At 37.5% G+C, this 21,883-nt stretch overlaps 1 protein-coding gene across 1 annotated transcript in view; it reads left to right on the top strand.

Moving 5' to 3' along the window:
* VPS13D (vacuolar protein sorting 13 homolog D) overlaps window positions 1-21,883 on the top strand; it is a 96,161-nt gene that overhangs the window by 10,606 nt on the left and 63,672 nt on the right. Inside the window, exons 15-35 of the mRNA XM_058855419.1 lie at window positions 589-661; window positions 1,145-1,315; window positions 2,518-2,648; window positions 3,034-3,166; window positions 3,752-5,974; window positions 6,332-6,483; window positions 7,225-8,259; window positions 8,965-9,055; window positions 9,594-9,720; window positions 10,590-10,770; window positions 11,837-12,019; window positions 14,605-14,821; window positions 15,265-15,475; window positions 15,605-15,776; window positions 16,087-16,199; window positions 16,753-16,962; window positions 19,019-19,284; window positions 19,455-19,588; window positions 19,853-20,008; window positions 20,594-20,813; window positions 21,145-21,219. Of these exons, the coding sequence (XP_058711402.1) occupies window positions 589-661; window positions 1,145-1,315; window positions 2,518-2,648; window positions 3,034-3,166; window positions 3,752-5,974; window positions 6,332-6,483; window positions 7,225-8,259; window positions 8,965-9,055; window positions 9,594-9,720; window positions 10,590-10,770; window positions 11,837-12,019; window positions 14,605-14,821; window positions 15,265-15,475; window positions 15,605-15,776; window positions 16,087-16,199; window positions 16,753-16,962; window positions 19,019-19,284; window positions 19,455-19,588; window positions 19,853-20,008; window positions 20,594-20,813; window positions 21,145-21,219 (6,274 nt within the window). The remainder of the gene's footprint in view (window positions 1-588; window positions 662-1,144; window positions 1,316-2,517; window positions 2,649-3,033; window positions 3,167-3,751; window positions 5,975-6,331; window positions 6,484-7,224; window positions 8,260-8,964; window positions 9,056-9,593; window positions 9,721-10,589; window positions 10,771-11,836; window positions 12,020-14,604; window positions 14,822-15,264; window positions 15,476-15,604; window positions 15,777-16,086; window positions 16,200-16,752; window positions 16,963-19,018; window positions 19,285-19,454; window positions 19,589-19,852; window positions 20,009-20,593; window positions 20,814-21,144; window positions 21,220-21,883) is intronic.

Genomic DNA, 21,883 nt, shown 5'->3' with positions numbered 1-21,883 from the left:
GGGAAAACAAAAGTCTTGAGGAAAAGTTTCCACCTGTTGAATTTACTTTTTCCCTCTCTTTCCAAATATCATTTGTAGAATTCTTCATTTTTATTCTATGTGCTTGTGACTTCAACCTTTCAGTTATATGTGTTGAGAAGAAGATAATTTGTTGAACAACATTTGATTTTTGGAACAATCAGCATTGCTGCTTAATCAGTTGATTGTTCTTTTCCATAAAGTTCTGAGGCCCAAGCAGTGATTCTGGTTTCACCTGTATACTGATGACTAAATGCAGAAGTAGATGCTAGAAAAGGTGTCAAAGTTCTTTTCTGAGTGAACAAAATTTGAATCTAGAGCCATGAGGATTTCCCATGTATTTTGTACTTTGTACTGACTTTTCACTTCAGAGTTCAGCCTGTCTGCTGCAGGAGTGGAGTGTTTTGCAGCTTAGTCACATTGCCTTCTTTTGTTTGACCATGTCAGGGAAAAAGTGCATATAATAATCTCAGACTGTACATATAGCTCAACAGAAAAGACTTTAATGCTTATATCAGGTGGCTTGGTTGATTTTATCTAAACAATCTTTTTCTTTTAAATTCTTATTAGCAAAAAGAGGTTGGCTGCATGTCTTCCTTTGGACTCCAAAGTTTGTCCTCAGAAATGACTAATCAGAACACTGGTAAAGATTTCATTTTATGTTTGATGAGATAATTCCTACAAACCAGAAATTTCAAAACTGAGTGCCTAGAGTTTGAATTTGTGCAAATGCTTTTTGCAAATGGTAAAGATAAAATCATAGAAGCTTTATTTACAATGTAAGGGTGCATGCAGGTTGACTGTAAAGAAAGGAAGAAATTATGTATTTCAATAGGAGTTGCACTTTGTGTTTTGGTTTAAGAAGAAATAGATAGGAGTTCAGCATTAGAACCTAAATTATATAAATGTTTTTATATATATAAACTTGTTGAATTCTGTTGATTGTAGAAGTCGATCATATTACTTCCTTTTGTGTTACTGAAGAATTCTTACACACTTGTATTTCCCCAGTAGTACCAGTTAAAAATCAGTTATTAAATTCTTTGGGAGTTGTTTTTTTGCTTTTGTCTTATTTGTTTGTTTTGGGTTTTTAACAGCTGCTTTTTGTAAGTCATTTTTTATTCAGTTGCAGATCCTGATGCCCCAGTATTTGAGATGCTTTATGAAAGAAATCCCATTCACAGCACTTTTGAGAGGCGCCTGGAAGTCAGTACCAGACCTCTAAATATTATTTACAATCCACAAGCCATTAAGAAAGTAGCTGACTTCTTCTACAAGGGAAGGGTTCATACCTCAGGTTAACCTTTAATGTGTTTTTTTGGTGGGGTTGGGGTTCTGTTGGTGGAATTACATCTTTTCTTGTCTTTGATTTTTATTTATTTTCGTTCTTAGAAATATAAAGCACTAATCAAAGAATCTTCACTTGAAGTTCAAATTTAACAATACTCCCAGTCTTGTCTGGAGGGGTTTGTTCCTTTGCTTATTTTGTTCTTTGTTTAATTGAATCATTTTGCTTTGGCAGACTCATGCAACTTCTGCTTAAAAATTGAAAGTTGCTGTTATGCTCCATGTTCATGTCTCCTAAATTAAAATGCATAAATAAGGAGAGAGAACTTGTTCCTATAATCTGCCCTGACAATAGAAAGAGTTTTTTTGAGAGGGCAATTAAAAGAGTAATTCTATAGTAATGATATAGAGGAAATAGTATTTTAATTTCTGTTGTATTTTTTTGTTGATGAGATTAAGGCTGCCCTTTGTTACAGCTTCTTGAGATACCTTGATTTTTAGATTTGAACATACTGGTTCCTCAAATTTCTAAGTGCAGCAAGATTTAGGGTTTTAGTACCTAAGGCTAAAGTGGACACCTTTGCAGTTTTGGTTGTTCAGTTTCTGAGGAGATGAGAGGTGACAGTAACATTAGGAACATGAAAATGGTCTTGAAATACCAGTTGTTTTTCTGCTGATTATGATAAATACCAAAAGATTCAAGTTACCTGGTGTAAAGGTGGATATGACACCTTTTATTACAAGGTGAGAATATTCCATAAATATTCAAGTTTAAAACAAATGAACCAAACAAGCAAACAAAAAACCACTGCCTACACATGCACATCTTAATGTTTAGTAAGAATTTCCTCTGTGGCCATAATTAGCACCCTTTCTGTCTTACTCAAATTTAATTACTTGGGCTGAAGATCTGTGAGATAAAGACCAGAAGATGGATTGGGAAGTATTTTTTTAGTGGGATTATTTATTTTGTGCTTAAATACTTCATTTTTTCTGTGCAACAGCTTGGTGAATAGGCACAGACAGTGACTTTCACCTTCTCTGTTTTCCTGTCCTGCTAAAATTCAAAATTTTAGCAAAATCCTGTTCTGCTACAATTTTACTGCTAAAATTCAAAATAAATATTTTACCTTTTTTCCTTCTGTTTTTTCCTTCTGATTCAATAAAGGGTGAACAAAGTTATACCTAGTCAGTTTTCCCTCTCTTGTGCAGGTTTTGGTTATCAGTCTGAGTTAGAGGCAAGAGTGGCTGAAGCTGCCAGAAGACAGTACAACAAGCTGAAAATGCAGACAAAAGCTGAAATCAGACAAACCATCGATCGTTTATTAGTTGGAGACTTCATTGTAAGTTTTTACCCTCAAAATGTTTATGTAGACTTTTAATCTTTTGGTTTAGGACTTGGAGCTCTAAAGAGTGAGGTTTGGTGTTGTTTGTGTGATGTTCTTTGTGCTTGTGTGATGAGCAGGAGGGGAGTTTTCCAGGTGTTGTTGTAGATTCTTTTTGCTGTCAGTCAGTCCAGGCTTGAGGTTCAGGGCATGTTTTCACCTGCTGAAAATGTTTTTATTGACTGCAGTGGGAGTCTGTGGTTTAACAAGGTACCAAACCTGAGTGTGGCTGGAGTTTGTGACAGTCAGCTCATCAGGAGAAAAAGTGGCTAATTTGATGTTTCACATGGCATTTTTTGGTTTTTGTCTTGTGGGCTGTTACATCTTTCTTCTTAACTTTCAGGAAAACAGCAAAAGCTGGACTGTGTGCCTTGATATCTCTGCCCCTCAGGTGATCTTTCCTGATGATTTCAAATTTGCAGATCCTGTGTTAGTTGTTGTAGATCTGGGAAGAATGCTACTCACAAATTCTCAAGGTATGATCTATAATTCTTACAGCTTTCTTTTTCTTTCTGTCTGCTTTCAGAAGGTCAGAGCTTCAAAAAAAGGATAAAAAAGTACAGGGAAGTTTTTGGGGGGTGTTCCTGCTTTGTAAAGTAGAAAAAAATCCTTAAGATAATAAAATGAAAGTTAGTATTAGGCAATAGAGCCAGTTGGACAAAACCTTCTGGTGATAAAAATACTGTAGTTAAGTAGCTCTTACCTTTCATTCGGTTTTGAAGATCAGAAGAATTGCATGGGAAGAGTAATGGTTTCTTTTATGCCAACTTGGTCAAAAGTAAATCTTGCAGAAAGTGGGTTAAAAATGAGACAGAAGTGTCTTTGAATAGCTTCTCTACTGGGTTGTGACTGACACCTCTGTGAATGTACAAGTATAGTAGGTTTCTTGTTGAGGAAAAAGGAAGTGACAGTGGAAGGGAAGCAAGGACAGTACCAGATATGCTTTGTGTTAAAAAAAAATAGGACTTAAGACAGGATGATCAAGTAATCATAGGAAGCATCTGAGGAGGGAGGAGAATACTTTTTTTAACTTGTTTGTTTACTGGTTTTTTAATCCACAGAAGACTCTAAGAGGAGTGCAAGTGCCATTTCTTCAGAAGTCAATGAACTGAGTGATGAGGAATATAAAACACCTCTTGCAACTCCTCCCAATACTCCACCACCAGAATCCAACACCAATAGTGGCATCAAAATGCCCGAATTTACTGGAGTAGAAATAAGTGAAGAGCAGCTACAGGCACACTTAATGAGTAAAAAAATGTATGAAAGATACACTCTTTCATTTATGGACCTTCAGATCATGGTGGGCCATGTGAAAGACAACTGGAAGCACGTTCAGGATAGTGATGTGGGTCCAACACATGTGGTAGAAAAATTCAATGTTCACCTGCAGCTGGAGCGCAGACTGATATACACATCTGACCCAAAATACCCAGGAGCTGTCTTGTCTGGCAACCTGCCAGACTTGAAAATTCACATCAATGAAGACAAAATCCTGGCTCTGAAGAACTGTTTGTCACAGCTGAGTACATCTGAAGCTAAGTCTTCAGATGCCCTACATTTAGGGAAAGACAAGATTTTTGCAGAGGTAGACCAGTTTGGCAGTTTGCATGATTCTGTAATGAATCTAACACAGAGTGTTGTCATGCTCGAGCAGCACACCCGGGAGGTTCTTGTTGAGTCCCAGCTGCTTTTGGCTGAGTTCAAAGTAAACTGTATGCAGTTGGGTGTTGAGAGTAATGGGCGATACATCTCTGTGCTCAAGGTTTTTGGCACCAATGCCCATTTTGTGAAAAGGCCTTATGATGCAGAGGTGTCCCTGACTGTCCATGGGCTGTTGCTGGTTGATACTATGCAAACATACGGAACAGATTTTGATCTTTTGATGGCTTCTCATAAGAACTTGAGCTTTGATGTGCCAACAGGAAGCCTTCGAGACAGCAGGGCTCAGTCCCCAGTTTCTGGACCACATGATGCACATCCCATTGGTGGTGCTGGTTTGGCAGAGAGATGCACTACAGCCTCCAACACCTCACCTGGTAACAATGGAAAAGATCAAGAGTCCTTGATAAAATTGGAGTATCAGTTTGTGAGTGCAGAATGCCCATCAATGAACTTGGATAGCAGTCTGCAGGTGATCTCTGTACAGGTGAACAACCTGGATATCATCCTTAACCCAGAGACTATTGTTGAACTGATTGGGTTTCTCCAGAAATCTTTCCCCAAGGAGAAAGAAGATTCTAGTCCTCAGCCTTTAACAACTGACATGGAGAGAGATTGGAGGGAACAGGAAACATTCCAGTCTACTTATGCACAGAACACAGAGGTAGCAGTTGATATTCACTGGTTAAATGTACTCCTCCTCAGGACAGTTGGCATGACAAATGGAGAAAAATATGGCAGAAAAATTGCAACAGCCAGTATTGGTGGCACCAAAGTCAATGTCTCCATGTGTAGTAAACTGGATGTGAATGGCTCTCTTGGGTGCCTTCACCTTATGGATCTGACCCAAGACAATGTAAAGAACCAGTATGTGGTGAGCATAGGGAACACAGGGCGGTATGAAAATCTCATTGGCGATGGAAATTTCTTTGAATCTTTATTCTTTAGGCTTGATGATGGAAATAGCCTTCCAGATGCTTTAAGTTTCATTTTCACAGAAAAGTCGAAAGAGGAGTGTTCTCTCAACCTCAAAATGGCCTCCTTGCACTACAACCACTCAGCCAAATTTTTGAAAGAACTGTCTTTGTCCATGGATGAGCTGGAAGAGAATTTCCGCAGCATGTTGAAAAGTGCAGCTTCGAAAGTTACAACAGTCTTGGCAACTAAAACTGCTGAATACAGTGAAATGGTTTCTTTGTTTGATACCACACCACGATCAAGAGATGTTGCCAGTGCAGAAGATAACGAAGGCGATGCATTTGGATCACAGTCCCTCAAAGCTGATACTATCAAGCTTATATTAAATGTAAACATTGAATCCCCAATTGTCTCCATACCTCGAAAGCCCGGTAGCTCTGAGCTGCTTGTAGGTCATCTAGGACAAATATCTATTCAGAATTTTGTACCAGGAGAAGATGAGTCTACAAGTGATAGGCTGCAAGTTGAAATTAAAGATATTAAGATGTATTCATTAAATAGTAGTCAATTTACAAACAAGAAGGAGCCTGCAAGTGAGATACCCCATGGGCCACATTCTTCATCAGGTTCTGCCAGCATTAACAGCCAGGAAGAATCTCATTTTACTCGTCATGATTTCTTTGAATCACTACACAAAGGCCATGGTATGTTAATCAGAGGAGTCTTAATTATTATAATATGAGTAGTATATGTGTTAAAAATGTGTATTGACCATAGGTCTGATTGTATATTCTGCTTCACCCATCCTACTGAAACACATTGGTCAGTTTTAATGACAATGCGCTAGTTATTGTATTTATATCCATTTTTGGTCTCCTAAGCAAAACTAGAATGGTGCCTTTTAGTCAGAAATTGAGCAAAACATAACCATAAAACCTTAGTCCAGCATTGCTCAGATTCTGAGCAAGTTCTATAGCTACTGTGTTACCTCTTCCATACAATATTTATGGCTAATCAGTTCACTTACTCTAATGTTGTTTTAATTTCACTTTCTCTTAAAGCTTTCCACATTCTGAATAACACCACCATCCAGTTTGAATTGGAAAAGATACCACTAGAGAAAGATTTGTATTTAACGTTTCCTCTGTGTAATGAAGACTTTGAAATATCAAGCATTATGAAGATTGAAGGGAAATTTGTGAATCCTCTTCAGGTACAGAAATGTAGTTTTCCACTATGAATATAAAAATATTTCCCTGCATAGAAGTTAAGTATTTTTCCGGCCAGTGTATTCAGGTTTAAAATGTTGGTGGTTTAGAAGTCAGATCCTTATACACTTGGTTAGAAGGGACAGTCTTAAGTCATAATAATAATAATAATAATGGCCAATATTTAACCTTGTCTGGGGACATTTTAGACGTCTTTATGAATTAGTATAACTTTTGCTTATCTTGAACACAGAAGGAAAAGTGTCACTGTCCAAATCAGTTTATTTGCAGTTCTAGCTGAAACCAAGAATTAAAATGCCATTACCTTGAAAAAAATCTGTGCAAGAGCAGAGCTTTTTAAGTAGAGAAAACTAAAATTTCTAACACTTAGGAGACAAACAATGATGGCTAAGTAGAATGTTTGTTTCATATATTATTGTGTAAGCTCAGGTGGTGAATTATTTGTAACTAACTCTGTGTGGATGATTTCTGCCCAGGAATACAAGGTATCCTATCCAAGGATCCTATCCCTTGTGTTTCTGGGTGGTGTAATCTTGCAGAGCTAATACAAAATAACTGTTTTGCTTCAGTTTTGCATCATACCTTGTTCTGCATTATTTTTTTCTTGGATGAACTTAAAATTTTTGTGGTTTGGAATTCCACTTAGGAATTTTAGAGTATATGTATTGATTACATTAATGTAGAGAGCTCCAATGTGGTGATTGTTTCTTTTCTCTACATTATAGGTGGTGTTAGCAAAACATGTGTATGAACAAGTCCTTCAGACTCTGGATAATTTAATTTACAGTGAAGACTTGAACAAATTTTCAACCACTTCTGTATCTCCAACTGGTCTTAGTTCTCCTTCAGCATCACTTCACAGTACAAGCACAGACTTCTTGAGTGAACGGAAGGAAAATGGCTTATTCAGCCACTCTAGTTTTAATTCTGTTCCAAACAAGCCCTTAGCTATCAGGGAAACAAAATCTTTTACTCAAATTCAAGCAAACTTCCACATCTCAGAGCTCCAGGTCCAGTTAAGTGGTGATCTCACACTTGGGGCACAAGGGCTTGTCAGCCTTAAGTTTCAGGATTTTGATGTTGAGTTTGCCAAAGATCACCCTCAAACCTTGTCCATTCAGATTGCCTTACGTTCCCTGCTGATGGAAGATCTCCTGGAAAAGAAACCAGACTCTAAATATAAGAACCTCATGGTGTCCCGTGGAGCACCCAAACCATCCAGTTTAGCACATAAGGAATATCTTTCACAGTCCTGTCCCTTAGTATCCAATGCAGAATATCCAGATATGCCACGTTCCCTCCCTTCCCATATGGAAGAAGCACCTAATGTCTTTCAGCTCTACCAAAGACCAGTTTGTGCCTCCCGTAAGAAGCAAAAAGAAGATGCTGATTCTGAGTATCCTCTGACTCCACCTCCTTCTCCATCAGGAGACAGATCCAAGTTGCCCTGTGGAAAAAGTAACTTTGATGATTCATTAGTTCATATCAATATATTCCTAGTGGATAGGAAACATCCTGAATTTTCTTCTCGCTATAGCAAAATTAACCGTAGTGTAGATGTTGATTTCAATTGTCTAGATGTGTTAATAACTTTGCAAACTTGGGTAGTGATACTGGATTTCTTTGGAATTGGATCCACTGCTGATAACCATGCCATGAAGCCTCAGCCTGAAGATACTCAGCAGACAATCAAAGCAGAAATAAATTCCTTGTCAGCTTCTCAAGCCCAAGAGCCTGTAAACACTAAGCTGGATCTAAAGGTATACTTGAGATGCAAAACAGTAATTGGATTGTTTGTCATAAACCATCTGGTTTATAGAAGATCTAGGTGACATTTACATCATGTGTTTTATATTCTAGTGGGGAGTGTAAATAAATGCAGAAACAGATTTAAAATGTGTAGATGTAGTTAGAAGAAAAGGAGTTATAGAAAAGCAGAACATTTGCAAAATGCTCCCTTGCTCTGTTACCCTCTCTTTAATGAAGAGAGTGCTTCAGTATTAAAGACCTAACATGCTGCAGTTGACACTGTGCTGTTCTAGGTACTATGGAGTTTATTTATGGAAAAAAGTCTATATTTTATAAATATATATCCATATATGTTTATGCATCTATATGTATAAACATGTTTTCTGAAAAACACATGATGTATGTGTATATAATATATCTTTGCCCAGAGGCCCTGTGGTCTAATTTACATGTGACAAATCTTGAAAGAGAAGAAGATGAAGGTAACAGTGCTGGGATTTGTTCTTCTCCTGATCATTCTGAATTGCTTGGGAGAACCATGCATGTGCAAACAAGGCATTAAAAAGGTTGCTCTCCTTCAGAGTCTCCCAATCAGATAATTGTTGTTTGCCATTCATGTGTTACAGTGAAATTGTCTTGGAAAAAAAGCTAAACATGATGTTCAAGCACTGAAGTCATGTTTTTCATACCAATTTGTTCCTCTTTTGTTTGGCCAGGTCCATTCTTTATCCTTAGTCCTGAATAAGACAACCAGTGAGCTTGCTAAAGCCAGTGTGGCAAAACTTGCAGCTCACTTGGAAGTGATTGGTGAGTAGATTGAAGGGCTCAGGTTGTTTGCAGCTTAAAATAAAATAAGGTGTGCACTGGAATTGTGATTTTAAATGTTTTTATTTTGGTGCTCATTGGGTTTTTGTTTGTTTTTTCTGGGCAGAATGTACATTCTCCTCCCACTGCTTTTTCCTTTGCTTTTATAGGGTTTATTTTAAATCATAATTTAGATTATGTCAAACCTTTCATCATTTTAGCTACAATTGGCTACGATTTTAATACTTCACAGAGCAGAACAATAGATTTTATTACTGTTCTAAAGGAAAAAACAATGAATTGTATCTAAGTTTCACAAATCAAAGTGGTGTAATCACATAATGTGTGTAAAGCCTAGAGTAATGTGTGGGTTATAATCTTTATAGCAGAAACAATGATTTCTTTGAACATGAGGTTTAATGTTTAATTGTATTGACTTAATTAATTACTTATAATGAGGGTATCCCACTAATAGAAACTTTTGGGGTTTAGTAACTGATCTGTGTTTGATGATCCTGATTGTCTGTCCTTTGTTTTGCAGAGGGAGATTTAGCCTTGCAGGGAAGTATTGGAAGTCTGTCCTTAAGTGATCTTACATCTCACGGAGAATTTTACAGAGAACGTTTCACCACAAGTGGTGAAGAGGCACTCATTTTTCAGATCTTTAAGTATGAAATTAAACTTTTCATTACTCAATATTAGCTTGTTACTCTGTTAACTTCCAACCCTACAAAAAACCCCAAAAGTCAAACAAACCCAGAAAACCCAAGCCCACAACTGTCAGGACTGCATGATGGGACTCTTGGGACTTCAGTGGGACTTAGAATATTTTCAGTTATAAACTTAGGATTTTTAACTAATCTTTGTCTTGCAATGTACAATGAAATGGAAAAGGAAATTTGTATTTCCCTCTAAAGCTGTATGAAAGTATTTACATGATAGTTTGTTCCTACCTAAAACAGGTTGTTTTTTTTTTAAAGTTGGAAGAGGTTTTCAACTGATGAAATAGATTTTCCCTTGCTCCTTGATTTTAGAATAAGGGGTTTACTTTTGTCATAATGTAAATTTGAATTTGTTTATTATGTTTTAAGAAACGAGTCTTGTGATGTTTCCTGGTTTTCCAATTAATCAGATTAGAAATTATCCAAGTAATGTTATGGAATTAATTTCAAATATGACAGCACACTGATACAGAATTGAATATACACATTATCCTGCAGTGGAGTAGTTGCCTTAAAAGCCATTGTTCTGATACATCATCACCAAAAGTCTGTCTGGTATGCAGAGATTAAAGGTAAATTCCAAATGCAGAATTTTCCTATCTGCTCAATTAAAATTCAACAGCACTTAAATGTACAAAATTTAGAAGTAATTAACACAAACCCGACTTTTCACGTCTGCAACTGAAATAGTGTTAATTACATGCTGTGAACATTAGTTAAATCTATCTTACTATTTGGAATGCAGCAAAATGTCTAGTGCTGCTTCTAAAATGTGGCTAAAGATGGATAAATTTGACTTGCAACCCTTCTGACAGGTACGGGAGGCCGGACCCGCTGCTGCAGCGGGAATGCGACGTCCGCGTGTCCCTGCGGATGGCTTCTGTCCAGTATGTGCACACCCAGCGCTTCCAGGCCGAGGTGGTGTCCTTCATCCAGCACTTCACTCAGCTCCAAGATGTCTTGGGACGGCAGAGAGCAGCGATTGAAGGACAAACAGTATGTCTGGGCCTTTTTTTTATGCTTTCTCAGCCTGGTTTTTTGCAGTTGAAATGTAATATATAGTTTAGGTTAATGCATCAACTCAAGTGAGTTGAAATGGTGGGAGGTTTTAGAGTTTTGGTGTTGGTAGAGAGTTCTCAGACTCATCTTGTAGTCATGAATCTTTAATTAGGACCATTCTGCTCCTGTTTGAAGGTGCAGAATACCAAATTTGCAAACTTCAGTGCCTGGTGTTGCCTCAAGGCATCACTGGTTTCTGCAGGATGCACTGGACAGAAAGGGTCAAGGTGTTATCTTGCTTTATTCTTCACTGTTCACCAGGTAGTAATACTGAATTAGGAGAGCCAGGTGAGAAGTTGTGTTCCACTCAGGTGAATGTCTCTGATTTAGTTTGATGTCTGGTAGGCTGAGGAAATCAGAACTTCTGCATGGTAGAGTGTATGAATATAGAGATTGTAGAGCAAGATAGAGTCTATCAATATAGAATATATAGGGCATGATAGAGTGTTTCAATAATCAGGACAGCCACAGACCCCACAACCTAATGTGGGAGTAATTAATACAGTCTTCTTTTAATAGAAGCTTCTCATAATTGAAGGAAAATCAGTGAATATTTGGATATTAAAATGCCTCATTGTGTATCAGGTGGGAAGTTTGAATCTGATTTTGAAACATCTGTTCTAAATGATGGGGCTTTGCTTTTTGCAGATAATTTTTCTTAAGTAGCATGTTATATAGTGAGCTGAGTAGTGTCTGTTCTGCCTCTAATTTCAGGGGTGAGAGGCCATGTCACTCCCTGAGTGCTGCATCTCTTGCACAGGTTTTTCCTGTTTACATCATAATAGCTTTTAAATGAGTGTTTATTCTCTGCCTAAAACAAGAGTTTGAGGAGTTTTTGTTGGTTGCTTTGTTGTTGTTGTTTTTTTTTTTGTATAAACTCTTATATCTTAATTTTGTAAATCAAGGGTAGTGATCCTGAGTTCAGTGCTAATCAGTGGGAAATAATCACCTGCTTCCTGCAATTTTTGTAATTATTTTTTAAATGTAATTTTGCTCTTTTCAGGTGAGAGATAAAGCCCAGCGAGCTTCCCGAGTTCTTCTTGATATTGAGGCTGAGGCTCCTGTTCTTCTTATACCTGAGAGCTCCAAGTCTAACAGTCTTATTGTTGCTAATCTGGGAAAACTGAAAGTGAAGAACAAATTCCTGTTTGCAGGAATGCCAGGCACCTTTTCATTAAAGAACAAGGTAGGAACATTGCTTCTTAATTTAGCAGCTTGTAGTTTTGCTAGTTCTTGTGGATTTTATTTCAAAATCAAAATAGTAAATGATTCTTACATTTTACTTTATATATTGAATTTATAGTTCTGGTAATGAGAGTGTGTGCCAGTGTGCTGGGAAACCTTACAGATTTTCCTTGCTGCTGATTGTGCTGTGCTGCCCTTCCTGCCTTGAGCTTCCAGCCTGAGGCATTGGGGCAGGTGAGCTGAGTGTTTTGAGAGAGCAGAGGGAATAAAGGAGGCTGAACTCACTCCAGCTGCTCTGGTGAGGAAGCAGGACCCAACGGGGTGTACACCTGAACGTGGGACAAAGATGACCCTCACCCTTCAGCTCACCCTCTTTGGTTACTCCAGCTGTTCACCACTCAAAATTTCCACACTGTGAACTGCAGAAGCAGGGTTCTGTGTTGGCTGGGACTTGTGAGCCTGTGTTGGCTCTAACACACTGGAGAACAGAATTGAGTTTATTTTTTCCTTTCTGCTCTCAGTGAAACTGAGTGTGCACAGTTGCTTTGATGAGGTGAAACCTTGGGAAAGGTTTCCAGTGGCTGTACACCTGGCAAAGCACAGGAGGGGAGTGGCTGGTGCTGCTCTTGAGAGATGCAGCCACAAAATTTGGGATAAGGAAGATGCATCTTGGATGGCTTTCTCTGTCTAACCCATTCATCAAAGTAGGGAGTTGTCTGGGAACTCCTAATGCCATTTTGAAGGGATTAGAGGTTAGATGGACAAAATTGCTGCAGTGGATTTGTGGTGTGTCTGTTGCCTTCATGTGATTGGTATCTACCTGTGACTTTGCTGGGAGGAGGTAGTGGACTGTGATGTTGGGTTGTTTCCTGTACTGTAGTGTACAAGTACAGGTTTGTAAGCATTAGACTCCTAAATTAACATTATAAGTTAAAGAAAGTGTGCACAATAATTTTATTTCAGCCTAAAAATACTGTGTTATATAGCACTGTAGAAATGTAGGTGTTTGGAATGGGATTAGGTGGGGTTTGGCATTTTTTTTGTTGGTTTTGTTTTCATTTTTCCTCTGTCCTATGTTTGTTTTTGAGGATCGGATTTTACAAGGCAATGCATACAAGGATCCTGTTTTATTTGAGGTATTTCACATCTTTATAGCAGTGTTCAGGTGCTCCTCATTCATTCTATAAAACAGAAAATATTCTTCTGGAATTTAGCACTTAAAGCTACTGCATTTATTAAAATTTATGTTTCTTTTCTAAAGGTTTTGCTGAATTCTATAAGAATTGGATGTAAAGTTTTTGTGGTGTGCTCTTTATGCATGTCTGAGGAGCTGCTAATTTGGATTTAATTGCATAAATTCATAGATTTATAGATGATGTGGTGATTCTCCTTTGCATGTACTTTTCAGTCTTCTCTTTACAGTATGAAGTTAAATGTTAATATCCTCAAATTTTTTTTTCCTAAAATCCTTGATTGTGTTTACAATTAATTTTTCCATTTTTTTCTAATATTTAAAAACCATGTAAGGCAAGAAAATATTAACAATTAAAACCAGAGAGGGAAGTTTATGATAGGGATTGATGTGACATAAGGAGGTGGATACAGAAGGAAGATGGTAAATAATAGTAACAATACAGGAGGCAGGGGCAGGGTGAGCAATCTTGGAGTAAGGGCTGAGTAGATCACTAAAGATGATTGCAGTCTGCATGTGGGACATGAGGTGAATTAATTGAAATGATTGATAGACAAATCCCAAAATTGGCTTTGGAGTATAAAGGTGGTGTGTAAACCTCTTCCACCAGCCCAATCACAGAGTGGCTGGGGCCATTCCATCACAGGAGGCTGTCAGATTGGTCAAGCAGGATTTTTGGGAAAAGAAATTTCTAATGTTGATGTGACTCTTTTTGTAGTGGAATTTGCAGGTTTTTGATGCAAGACAGCTCATGGATTTCCACTGGATATGTGGTGGTGGGGAGATGTCTAAAACACTTTACATGACTATAAATGAACTTTTCTTTTTTCACCAGTGAGGAATTTACCATTAAATGGAGAGATTTATCCAACCTTAAACTGCAGGAGAATTTTGGGACACATTTTGGTGTCAACTAAAGTATTTAAAGTGCATAAAATGTGCATGTATAGAAGTGTTAGTTCACATACTGTAATAAAATATGAAGTTGCTGATCTGATCTTGCAGAAATAATAGCATATATTTCTTTTCATCACCTGAGAAATGGCTTTAAATATTTAACAGTCTTTATTCTGCAGAAATGTTTAATATCATGACAGTCTTACCCCTCCGTTTTGTATTAATTTCATTTACATGAGAGTTTTTCAGTTTTATGCTTATGAATTAGTTTCTCATTGAAAAGATTCCACAGCTTTTGGAGGAAGGTTGCTGAAATAATCTTTTTTTACAAAGAAAATGTTCTCATCTGCTGTTAAGGCTATAGGAGAAAAGTTTGGCCATTTTTTTTTGCAGCAGAAGATACTGGAATTCTGGTAATTTGTTTCAGCTTGAACCTTGCTGCATTGGTTCCTTTGAATTTAAGTTAAAAATCTAATGTTAATTACTTTCATTAACAGGATTCAGTTCAATTTTCCTCTCCTATGGGAACCCCAAAACACAGCATGAAGAAAACAAGTGCTGATGAGTCCAAATTAGCAATGGAAGGATTGGTCATGAAAAAATCATCAGGGACAAACATTCCTAGGCTGAAGAGTGAGCCTGCAGTGAGCACATCGAGTAAGCAGCCAGGGCAGCCATCAAAGCTGCCTGTTGCCCCAAACCCTGAGAGCCCAGGTATGTGAGAGAAGTAGGAGCCCCGTGGTTTTGCCTTGTGAAATACTACAGTGACATATTGCCTTTATGTGACACTGAAAAAGCATGAGGCTCTGAGTCTGAAGATGGTAGATTGGAGAAGAAATGACTTCTGAGCTTTAAGGCTGATTTTTTTTCAGCTGAAAGGATTAGGGAGTTGTAGTTCAGCTTCTGGAAGAACAGTCCTGCAAATTGGGTGTGTTTTGACATGCATATTGCACACATACAAGGAGTGTACTTGGACTCCTCATTAGGAATTTACATTTACCTGTGAGTGAGCTTGGTATCTGATAGTTACAGATATTGATGAACATGAACAAAAAAATAAAAAATGTGAAATAAAATCAAAACTGAAAGTAGGTTGCATTAGTTTTGAACACATTTTATTTTCCTTCCTTAATGTGTTATCTCCTGTGTACTTGCAGAGGATCACATCTGCCTCTTAGACTGCATTGTGGTTGATCTGCAGGACATGGACATCTTTGCTGCTGAAAGATACCAGAGAGAGTATTCCAAGGCTGTGGAAGACACCATTGCAGATTTGAGCTTTCCATCCTACTTGGTGAGGCAGACAGGAGAGAGCCTGCTGACAGAACCCTTCAGACTGAAGTTAAAAGTAGAGAGAAACTTGGACAAGTGAGTTTAAACAGGGTCACTTTGTGCTGTCACCTAGAGCAGTGTTTTAGATGCCTTTTGTTGTATCCTAAAGGAATTGCCTGCTGTGTTGGAGCTCCTGGAAACACTGAGGTTTCCTCTCTGTTGCAGGGAGCTGAGTCACACCGTTGCAGACATTTCAATCCATGGCAACCTGTCCTCAGTGCACTGCTCTCTGGATCTGAACAAGTACAAACTGATCCGTGGGCTGCTGGAGAACAACCTCGGGGAGCCCATCGAGGAGTTCATGCGCCCTTACGACTTGCAGGATCCAAGGATTCTTGTAAGAGAGTCTACGTGCAGCTGAAATTCTCTTGAAATGGCTGGGGCTGTGTTCATTTTGCTGATGGCAGCAATGTTCTAAGGACAAATAAGCTCTATATCAGTGCTGTGAAAATGGGTTAATGTTCATTTTCAAGTTAAAGGCCACAGTGTTGTGAAATGTAACATCCCCCAGTAATGGTTAATGAAACTCTTTGGAGAAGAAAGACGCCACACAAAAGCTGTTTACATTTTCCTGAAATATAATTTAATTCAGAGATGAAAGTTAAACAAGTGCTCTGAAAAAGAATGTTGTTGTTTTCCACTTTCAGACAGTTTTGAGTGGAGAAGTGTATACTTCCATGTCATTCCTCATTGACATGGTTAATGTGAGCCTGGAACTGATGGATCCAAAGGGAAAAGATGGATGCAGCTCTTTAGCCAGGTATGAATGCTCTTCTCTTACTCACTACCTTATCCTAAATTCTATGCTCACATGAAAGATACAGGACCAGAATTGAAATAATACGTGGAATTACAGTTTAATAATGCAGTGAAATGGAATTTCTTAATTAGAGTCCAAGCTAAGAGTTTGAGCTGCTCTGAAAGATGAAAGGGAATAACACTGTTCAAAATATATGGTCTGTCTTTCCAGTTATCCTTGAAATAACAGTCCAGTAATCAGTTTATTTTCCCAAGAGAAATAGTATTTTAATTAAGAAAGTGATACAAGGGAAGGTTAAAAATTCAGATTTCTGCTGTGTTGGCTTGTTGGGTTTTTTTTAATCCAGGTTTTTTATCAGTGGAAAATATTACTACATTTATTACAGATCTATTTTCTATCTTGATGACATGGGACATAATTGTAGTTGTTTTAGAAAATACTTAAATGAAAGATTTCAGCAGTGTGCCATACTTATAAAGTAAGGGAATTTATTCCAGGGAATAAATAAACTGTAAGTCTCTTTGGTGTGTTCTTTTGCTTTTTATTCTCCCAGGTTTGACTTTAAGAAATCCAAGTTGCTTTTTGAAAGCTCTTCAAACGGAACAAAGTCTGTAAATCTGGTCTCTCATTCCATGATGGCCTTTGACACTCGTTATGCTGGACAGAAATATGCTACAGGCCCCCCAAATGTCTTCAATTGCATCTTTCAGTCATCAAAGAACACCAGTAGCCCAGGAGCAATCCAGATTGAATTGCATTTCAGGTTAGTAATTCTGGGCTTTGTTTGTTTTTAACAATGACATAATCAGTATTGTCCTGGTTTTAATACACCTGTTACTATTGTAGATAAACTTGAGGGCATTGTATTTCAATCTGATTTTTGGAGTGATCAGTGGTACTTGATAGGTTGAAATCTGCAGTTATTAACTCTCTGGAAGTTGCTGAATTTTTTTTTTCTTCTTCACTTGTTGCAATAAAATTTATGTTTAAATGTGTAATCAGATCAGATGAAGTTTTGACCTATTAAATCAGTAGAGCTTAAAACTTGATAAGTCTGGCCTATCACTTTTATGTGTGCATAAAACCAGTTTGTACAATTTTTAATATAAGATGCACAAAAGCTGTTTCCCAGCAGGTGTCACACATGGTTTTCTGAGAGCATCAACACAGACAGAAATGGCACCTCTTTCAAAAATAATCTCTGTATTCTCTTCTGTGTTCTGTCCTACCCTGTTTGTTTTTTCTTACCTATTTTGATCTATTTTAGTATTGAAATTGAGAATGTAATGTCAGTATTTACCTTTATCAGCGTGGTGTCTTTTTGAGGAATGTTAACTACCAAAAAAGAGGGTGAAGTTAAATGACTAGAGATGTTGCTTTCACTTCTGATCAGAAAGCTGACCAAGCTCAGCTTTCTCACTCTCATATAAGTATGATGCCTTTTGAAACAGTTGTAGAAATAATGTAGGAAAAAAAAATAAATTTTGGCTTACTTCAGTCCAGTAGAAAATTCTGGAGACATTTGTTTATAAAAACCAGCTAAAAAACCTTGGCAATTGAGAGAAATTTTTTTTGAAGATCTGCATGCTGCATTACAGTTTTAGGTACCTAAAAAACGTGTTCAGAAAGAAACCAACATTTCAATTTGAATAAAACTAAAATGGGATTTACTAAAAAATACACCCTCAAAAAACCCCAGATGGTTTTCACAGAACTGTTGAGTCAGTAGGCAGCTAGATCAGACACAGTCAGTGAATTTGCACAGTACAGCCTAATCTGGTTTATGAGTGAGAGTTTCAGGAATCTTCTTCCCAACTGTTGTGATTTTAAATTTCAGCTGCAGCAGCATGTGGTCTGTTTTCAGTGGTGAGAGCATCCTTGGCAGTAGATGTAAGGGCTGGCAGAACTCAGTGATAGTGTTCTACTGGCTGGTGCCTCTTGAAATATCCTGGAGAGCCAGGGAGGGTTACAGGCTTTTGCTGTTGGAAGCAGCACAGGCAGAGCCTGCTCCCCACGAAGGCATCTCAGTTCTTTGGAGATTTTATAGTTCACAGTGTGCTGGATTGAAAATTGGTTCATGGTATTTAAGCACTTAGATGATTTTCCAGTTAGCATGATCAAATGTAGCTGGTATTCCAGATCACAAGGCCAAAAACACTTTATCTCTCCTAGCCAGAGCTGCAGAATGGGATGCTGGGAGCTCAGGCAGGCTGACATTTTTTCTGAATGACAAACCAGCAAAATGCTGTCAGGGTGTGAGAGGAAATTCATGTTATGCCTCTTATCTGGGGGCCAGGTCTGAGTTTCACACACAGAATGTTAGGTTTGATACCCAATAGTCATAAAATGATAATAAAAAAAGGTTTTAAGATCTGAGATTTTGAAAATTAATATTGATAATGCAAGTGTGGTAAAGGAGCTTTCATGAATTTCCTGTCATGTAGTTTTTCAACTCATCTCTTGTACCATTATGGCTTAGAATTTGTGCAGTTAAGATCTGTGGGTACTGCAAATTGCTGAATTTCAATCTGTTTAAAAAAAAAAAAAAAAATATATATATATATACACACATATATATACACACACGCAGACACACATACATATATATATATGTATATATATATATATATATATATATGTATGTGTTTTAAAGGCCAGACACTGTAAACCACCTGTATCCCTATAAAATGCTATAATTCTTGCCAGATACTGATAGTTTTCCATATTTTATGGAAATAAAATATGATTTTATTTATAAAAATGATTTTAAATATCTGCAGGTTGTAAAGTTCACCTGTGTGCTTCTCCCTTCTTAAAAGGTCTACTAAGGATTCCTCCAGTTTCACAGTTGTTCTGAACAATCTTCGTGTGTTCCTGATATTTGACTGGTTGTTATTGGTTCATGACTTTTTATACACTCCTGGAGACACCAAAAAGCGAGAAAATCCCCATTTGTCCCGGCAGCGAACCTGCATCAGTGACACAGCTGTTGTTCCCAAAACTGTGAAAAGTGGAGTGGTTACCAAACGTTCCTCACTCCCTGTGACAGCAGAAAAGCAGCTGGAAGTCAGGGTTAATGTGACAGGTAAATGTGCTCTTCTCTGGCGCTTTTGTAGGAGTTTTTCTCATTAAAAGCCATATTCTGGTGTAAAACCAGGTCCATTAAATTAAATTAAGAAACCAGCTGCAAATGCCTAAAGTACCTTAATGATGCCAACTGCCCTGTAAGTTATTTGTCTTTTTTTTTTTGTTAAGGAACTGAATTTGTGGTTGTTGAAGACATGTCCTGCTCCGATACCAACGCAATTATTCTGAAGGGAACCACTGTTCTCACTTACAAGCCCAAGTTGTTAGATCGTCCTTTCTCTGGCAGTTTGTTTGGCATTGAGGTAAGAAAAATAAATTTGCTTCTGTATTAGATCTAAAATTAGAAGAGTGAAGATTCTTTACTAAAAAGATATATACAAAAGGAATAGTGCACATATTCCCTTGGAAATTTGTTGGTTTCTCATCTTTTCAGCAGTTTTAAGAGTAGTTTTACATTGTTTCTATTAAACATTGTAAGACTTGACTGTAGCCTCAAAATACTGCTAGCTCTTGCCAGGTCTGTTCTCTCAGTTCATAATTTCTTTTAAATAATTTGCAATTTTTAGGTGTTTTCATGCCGGTTAGGGAATGAGCAAGAGACTGCACTGTCAATCATTGATCCAGTACAGATTCATATGGAACTTATTGGGAATTCTTCCTACCCAAGTGGTTCAGGACTGCTGGATGCTTTCAATAGTGAAGATTTTCCTCCTATTCTAGAGGTAACATTAAAGGCCTGAATAAAACTGCATGCAGTAGGGAATACTAGCAGAGATATTTTTTGCCCAAGGATTCAGTAGAAGACTTTCAAATGCATAATAAAAGAGTAAGGTAATTTTTTCCTGAAATGGAAAAGGAAAAGAAGGAAGCATGCAGAAAATGCTCTTAGTGGTAATGAAAAAAGTGATTTATGGGATATGTTACAGAGAATAATACTGGGGGAAAGAAATGGGCTGATTATATAGGCTGATGGTATTAGATAGTTGCTAATAACTGAAAGAAAAAGATATTTTTCTGTATTTTCTGGTTTTAATTATTAGGACATATTAGAAGGGAATTATATTTAAAGACATCTTTTACCATTATATCAAAGTAAAACTTCTTTTCCCTGAGATGTAATGCTTTTGGTTGTTGGTAAATAATAGCATGTCTGATAATTCTATTGTTGGATCTTTAAAACAGCATGGTAGTCAAATTGTAACACTAAATTTAGTCATCCTTTGGAAAAAGCTTATATTTATCTGAAGTATTTAAGAAAAATGTATAGAAAAAGGCAAGTGAATCTTATATTCTGATTTTTCATTTAGATTCACTTGCAAGCACTGGATATCAGACTGTCCTACAATGATGTTCAACTCTTCCTGGCAATTGCAAAGTCAATTCCCCAGCAGACGAGCGCAGCTCTGCCTGACCCGGCTGCCCCAAGTGCTGGGAGCGCTGCTGATCCCTCCAGTTCAGCACTGGGGAGTGAGACCTTGGCACATGAGACCAGAGATGGATCCAAACGTGTGCTGGATCCTGTTCTTGGTATGTTTTTCACTGTTGGAGCGAAGCCAATTTTATATCTAAAGGAAATTTCTACAAGGTGAAGCTAATCTATATGCTTAACACAAAAGATGTTGGTATCTTTGTGGTGTAAGGCCCTTGTTGGTTAGAACTACCTAATGCATTGTCCTGATGATACTATAAAAAATGTAAAAGCAGGGCTGAATCATGTGCTTGTTCTACAAGTTACAAGTTTAAGTTACAATCTTAAACAAGCAAACCCCTATTTTTCATACAGCTATATCTTGATTGTAGAGATGAAAACAAATAGATAACAGCCAAGGGTTTATGCTTGGTTAACTGTTCATTGCAGAGGTCCAGCTGGCTCGCCTCCAGGAGCTGGGATTCTCTATGGAAGATTGTCGTAAAGCTCTTTTGGTCTGCCAAGGTAACATCAGATATTCTTAGCAGGGGTTTGCACATTGTTCATGTTACCTTAATTGCAATTAAGTAAAGCCTTTAGACTGTCAGGTGGCCATGCACAGGTGCTGTTTCTTTCTTTAGAACATCTTTGGCTTTGTGCTGGCCTGTAGTCTTAAACATTCTTCTTCCTGTTTCTGCTACTGTGTAAAATCCAACCTCCGAAGATTCTTTCTGCCCTTTGGAATGTCATGTGTGAGGTGCTTGAGTGTATTTTTGTTTGGGAGTTCTAGTTGTGTTCAGGCTGGTAACTTTTATGCTGCTCCAATTTCTTGCTGTTACACATCTCTTCCTCTTGAGAGCATGTGTTTTCATCTCTCCCTTTTAAAATGATATTTCTTTAGTTCTATATGTACTGCATGAAAAGAAGACAAAGCTTTAACACGAGTGATTCTTTTTTCCTTTAGCACTATCATGCTTCCCACCTTATCTATAGGCATGCATAAAGTTCCAGATTTTTATTACATTTACAAACTTCAAAATGCATCTCTTAGGATATATCAATGTCTTTATAATCTTCTCATATTTATGTTACAAAATAGAGCAGTTTCAAGGTACTGCTGAGAATGTTTTCTTAAGAGAGAGGGAATTAGTTTGCTTGTATATTATTTTTACTAAGTACATGTCTTTGA

Source organism: Poecile atricapillus, chromosome 22 (genome assembly GCF_030490865.1).
Source record: "Poecile atricapillus isolate bPoeAtr1 chromosome 22, bPoeAtr1.hap1, whole genome shotgun sequence".
NCBI lineage: Eukaryota > Metazoa > Chordata > Aves > Passeriformes > Paridae > Poecile > Poecile atricapillus.
Note: the sequence above shows the minus strand (reverse complement) of the source record. Positions and strands in the feature narration are given on the sequence as shown.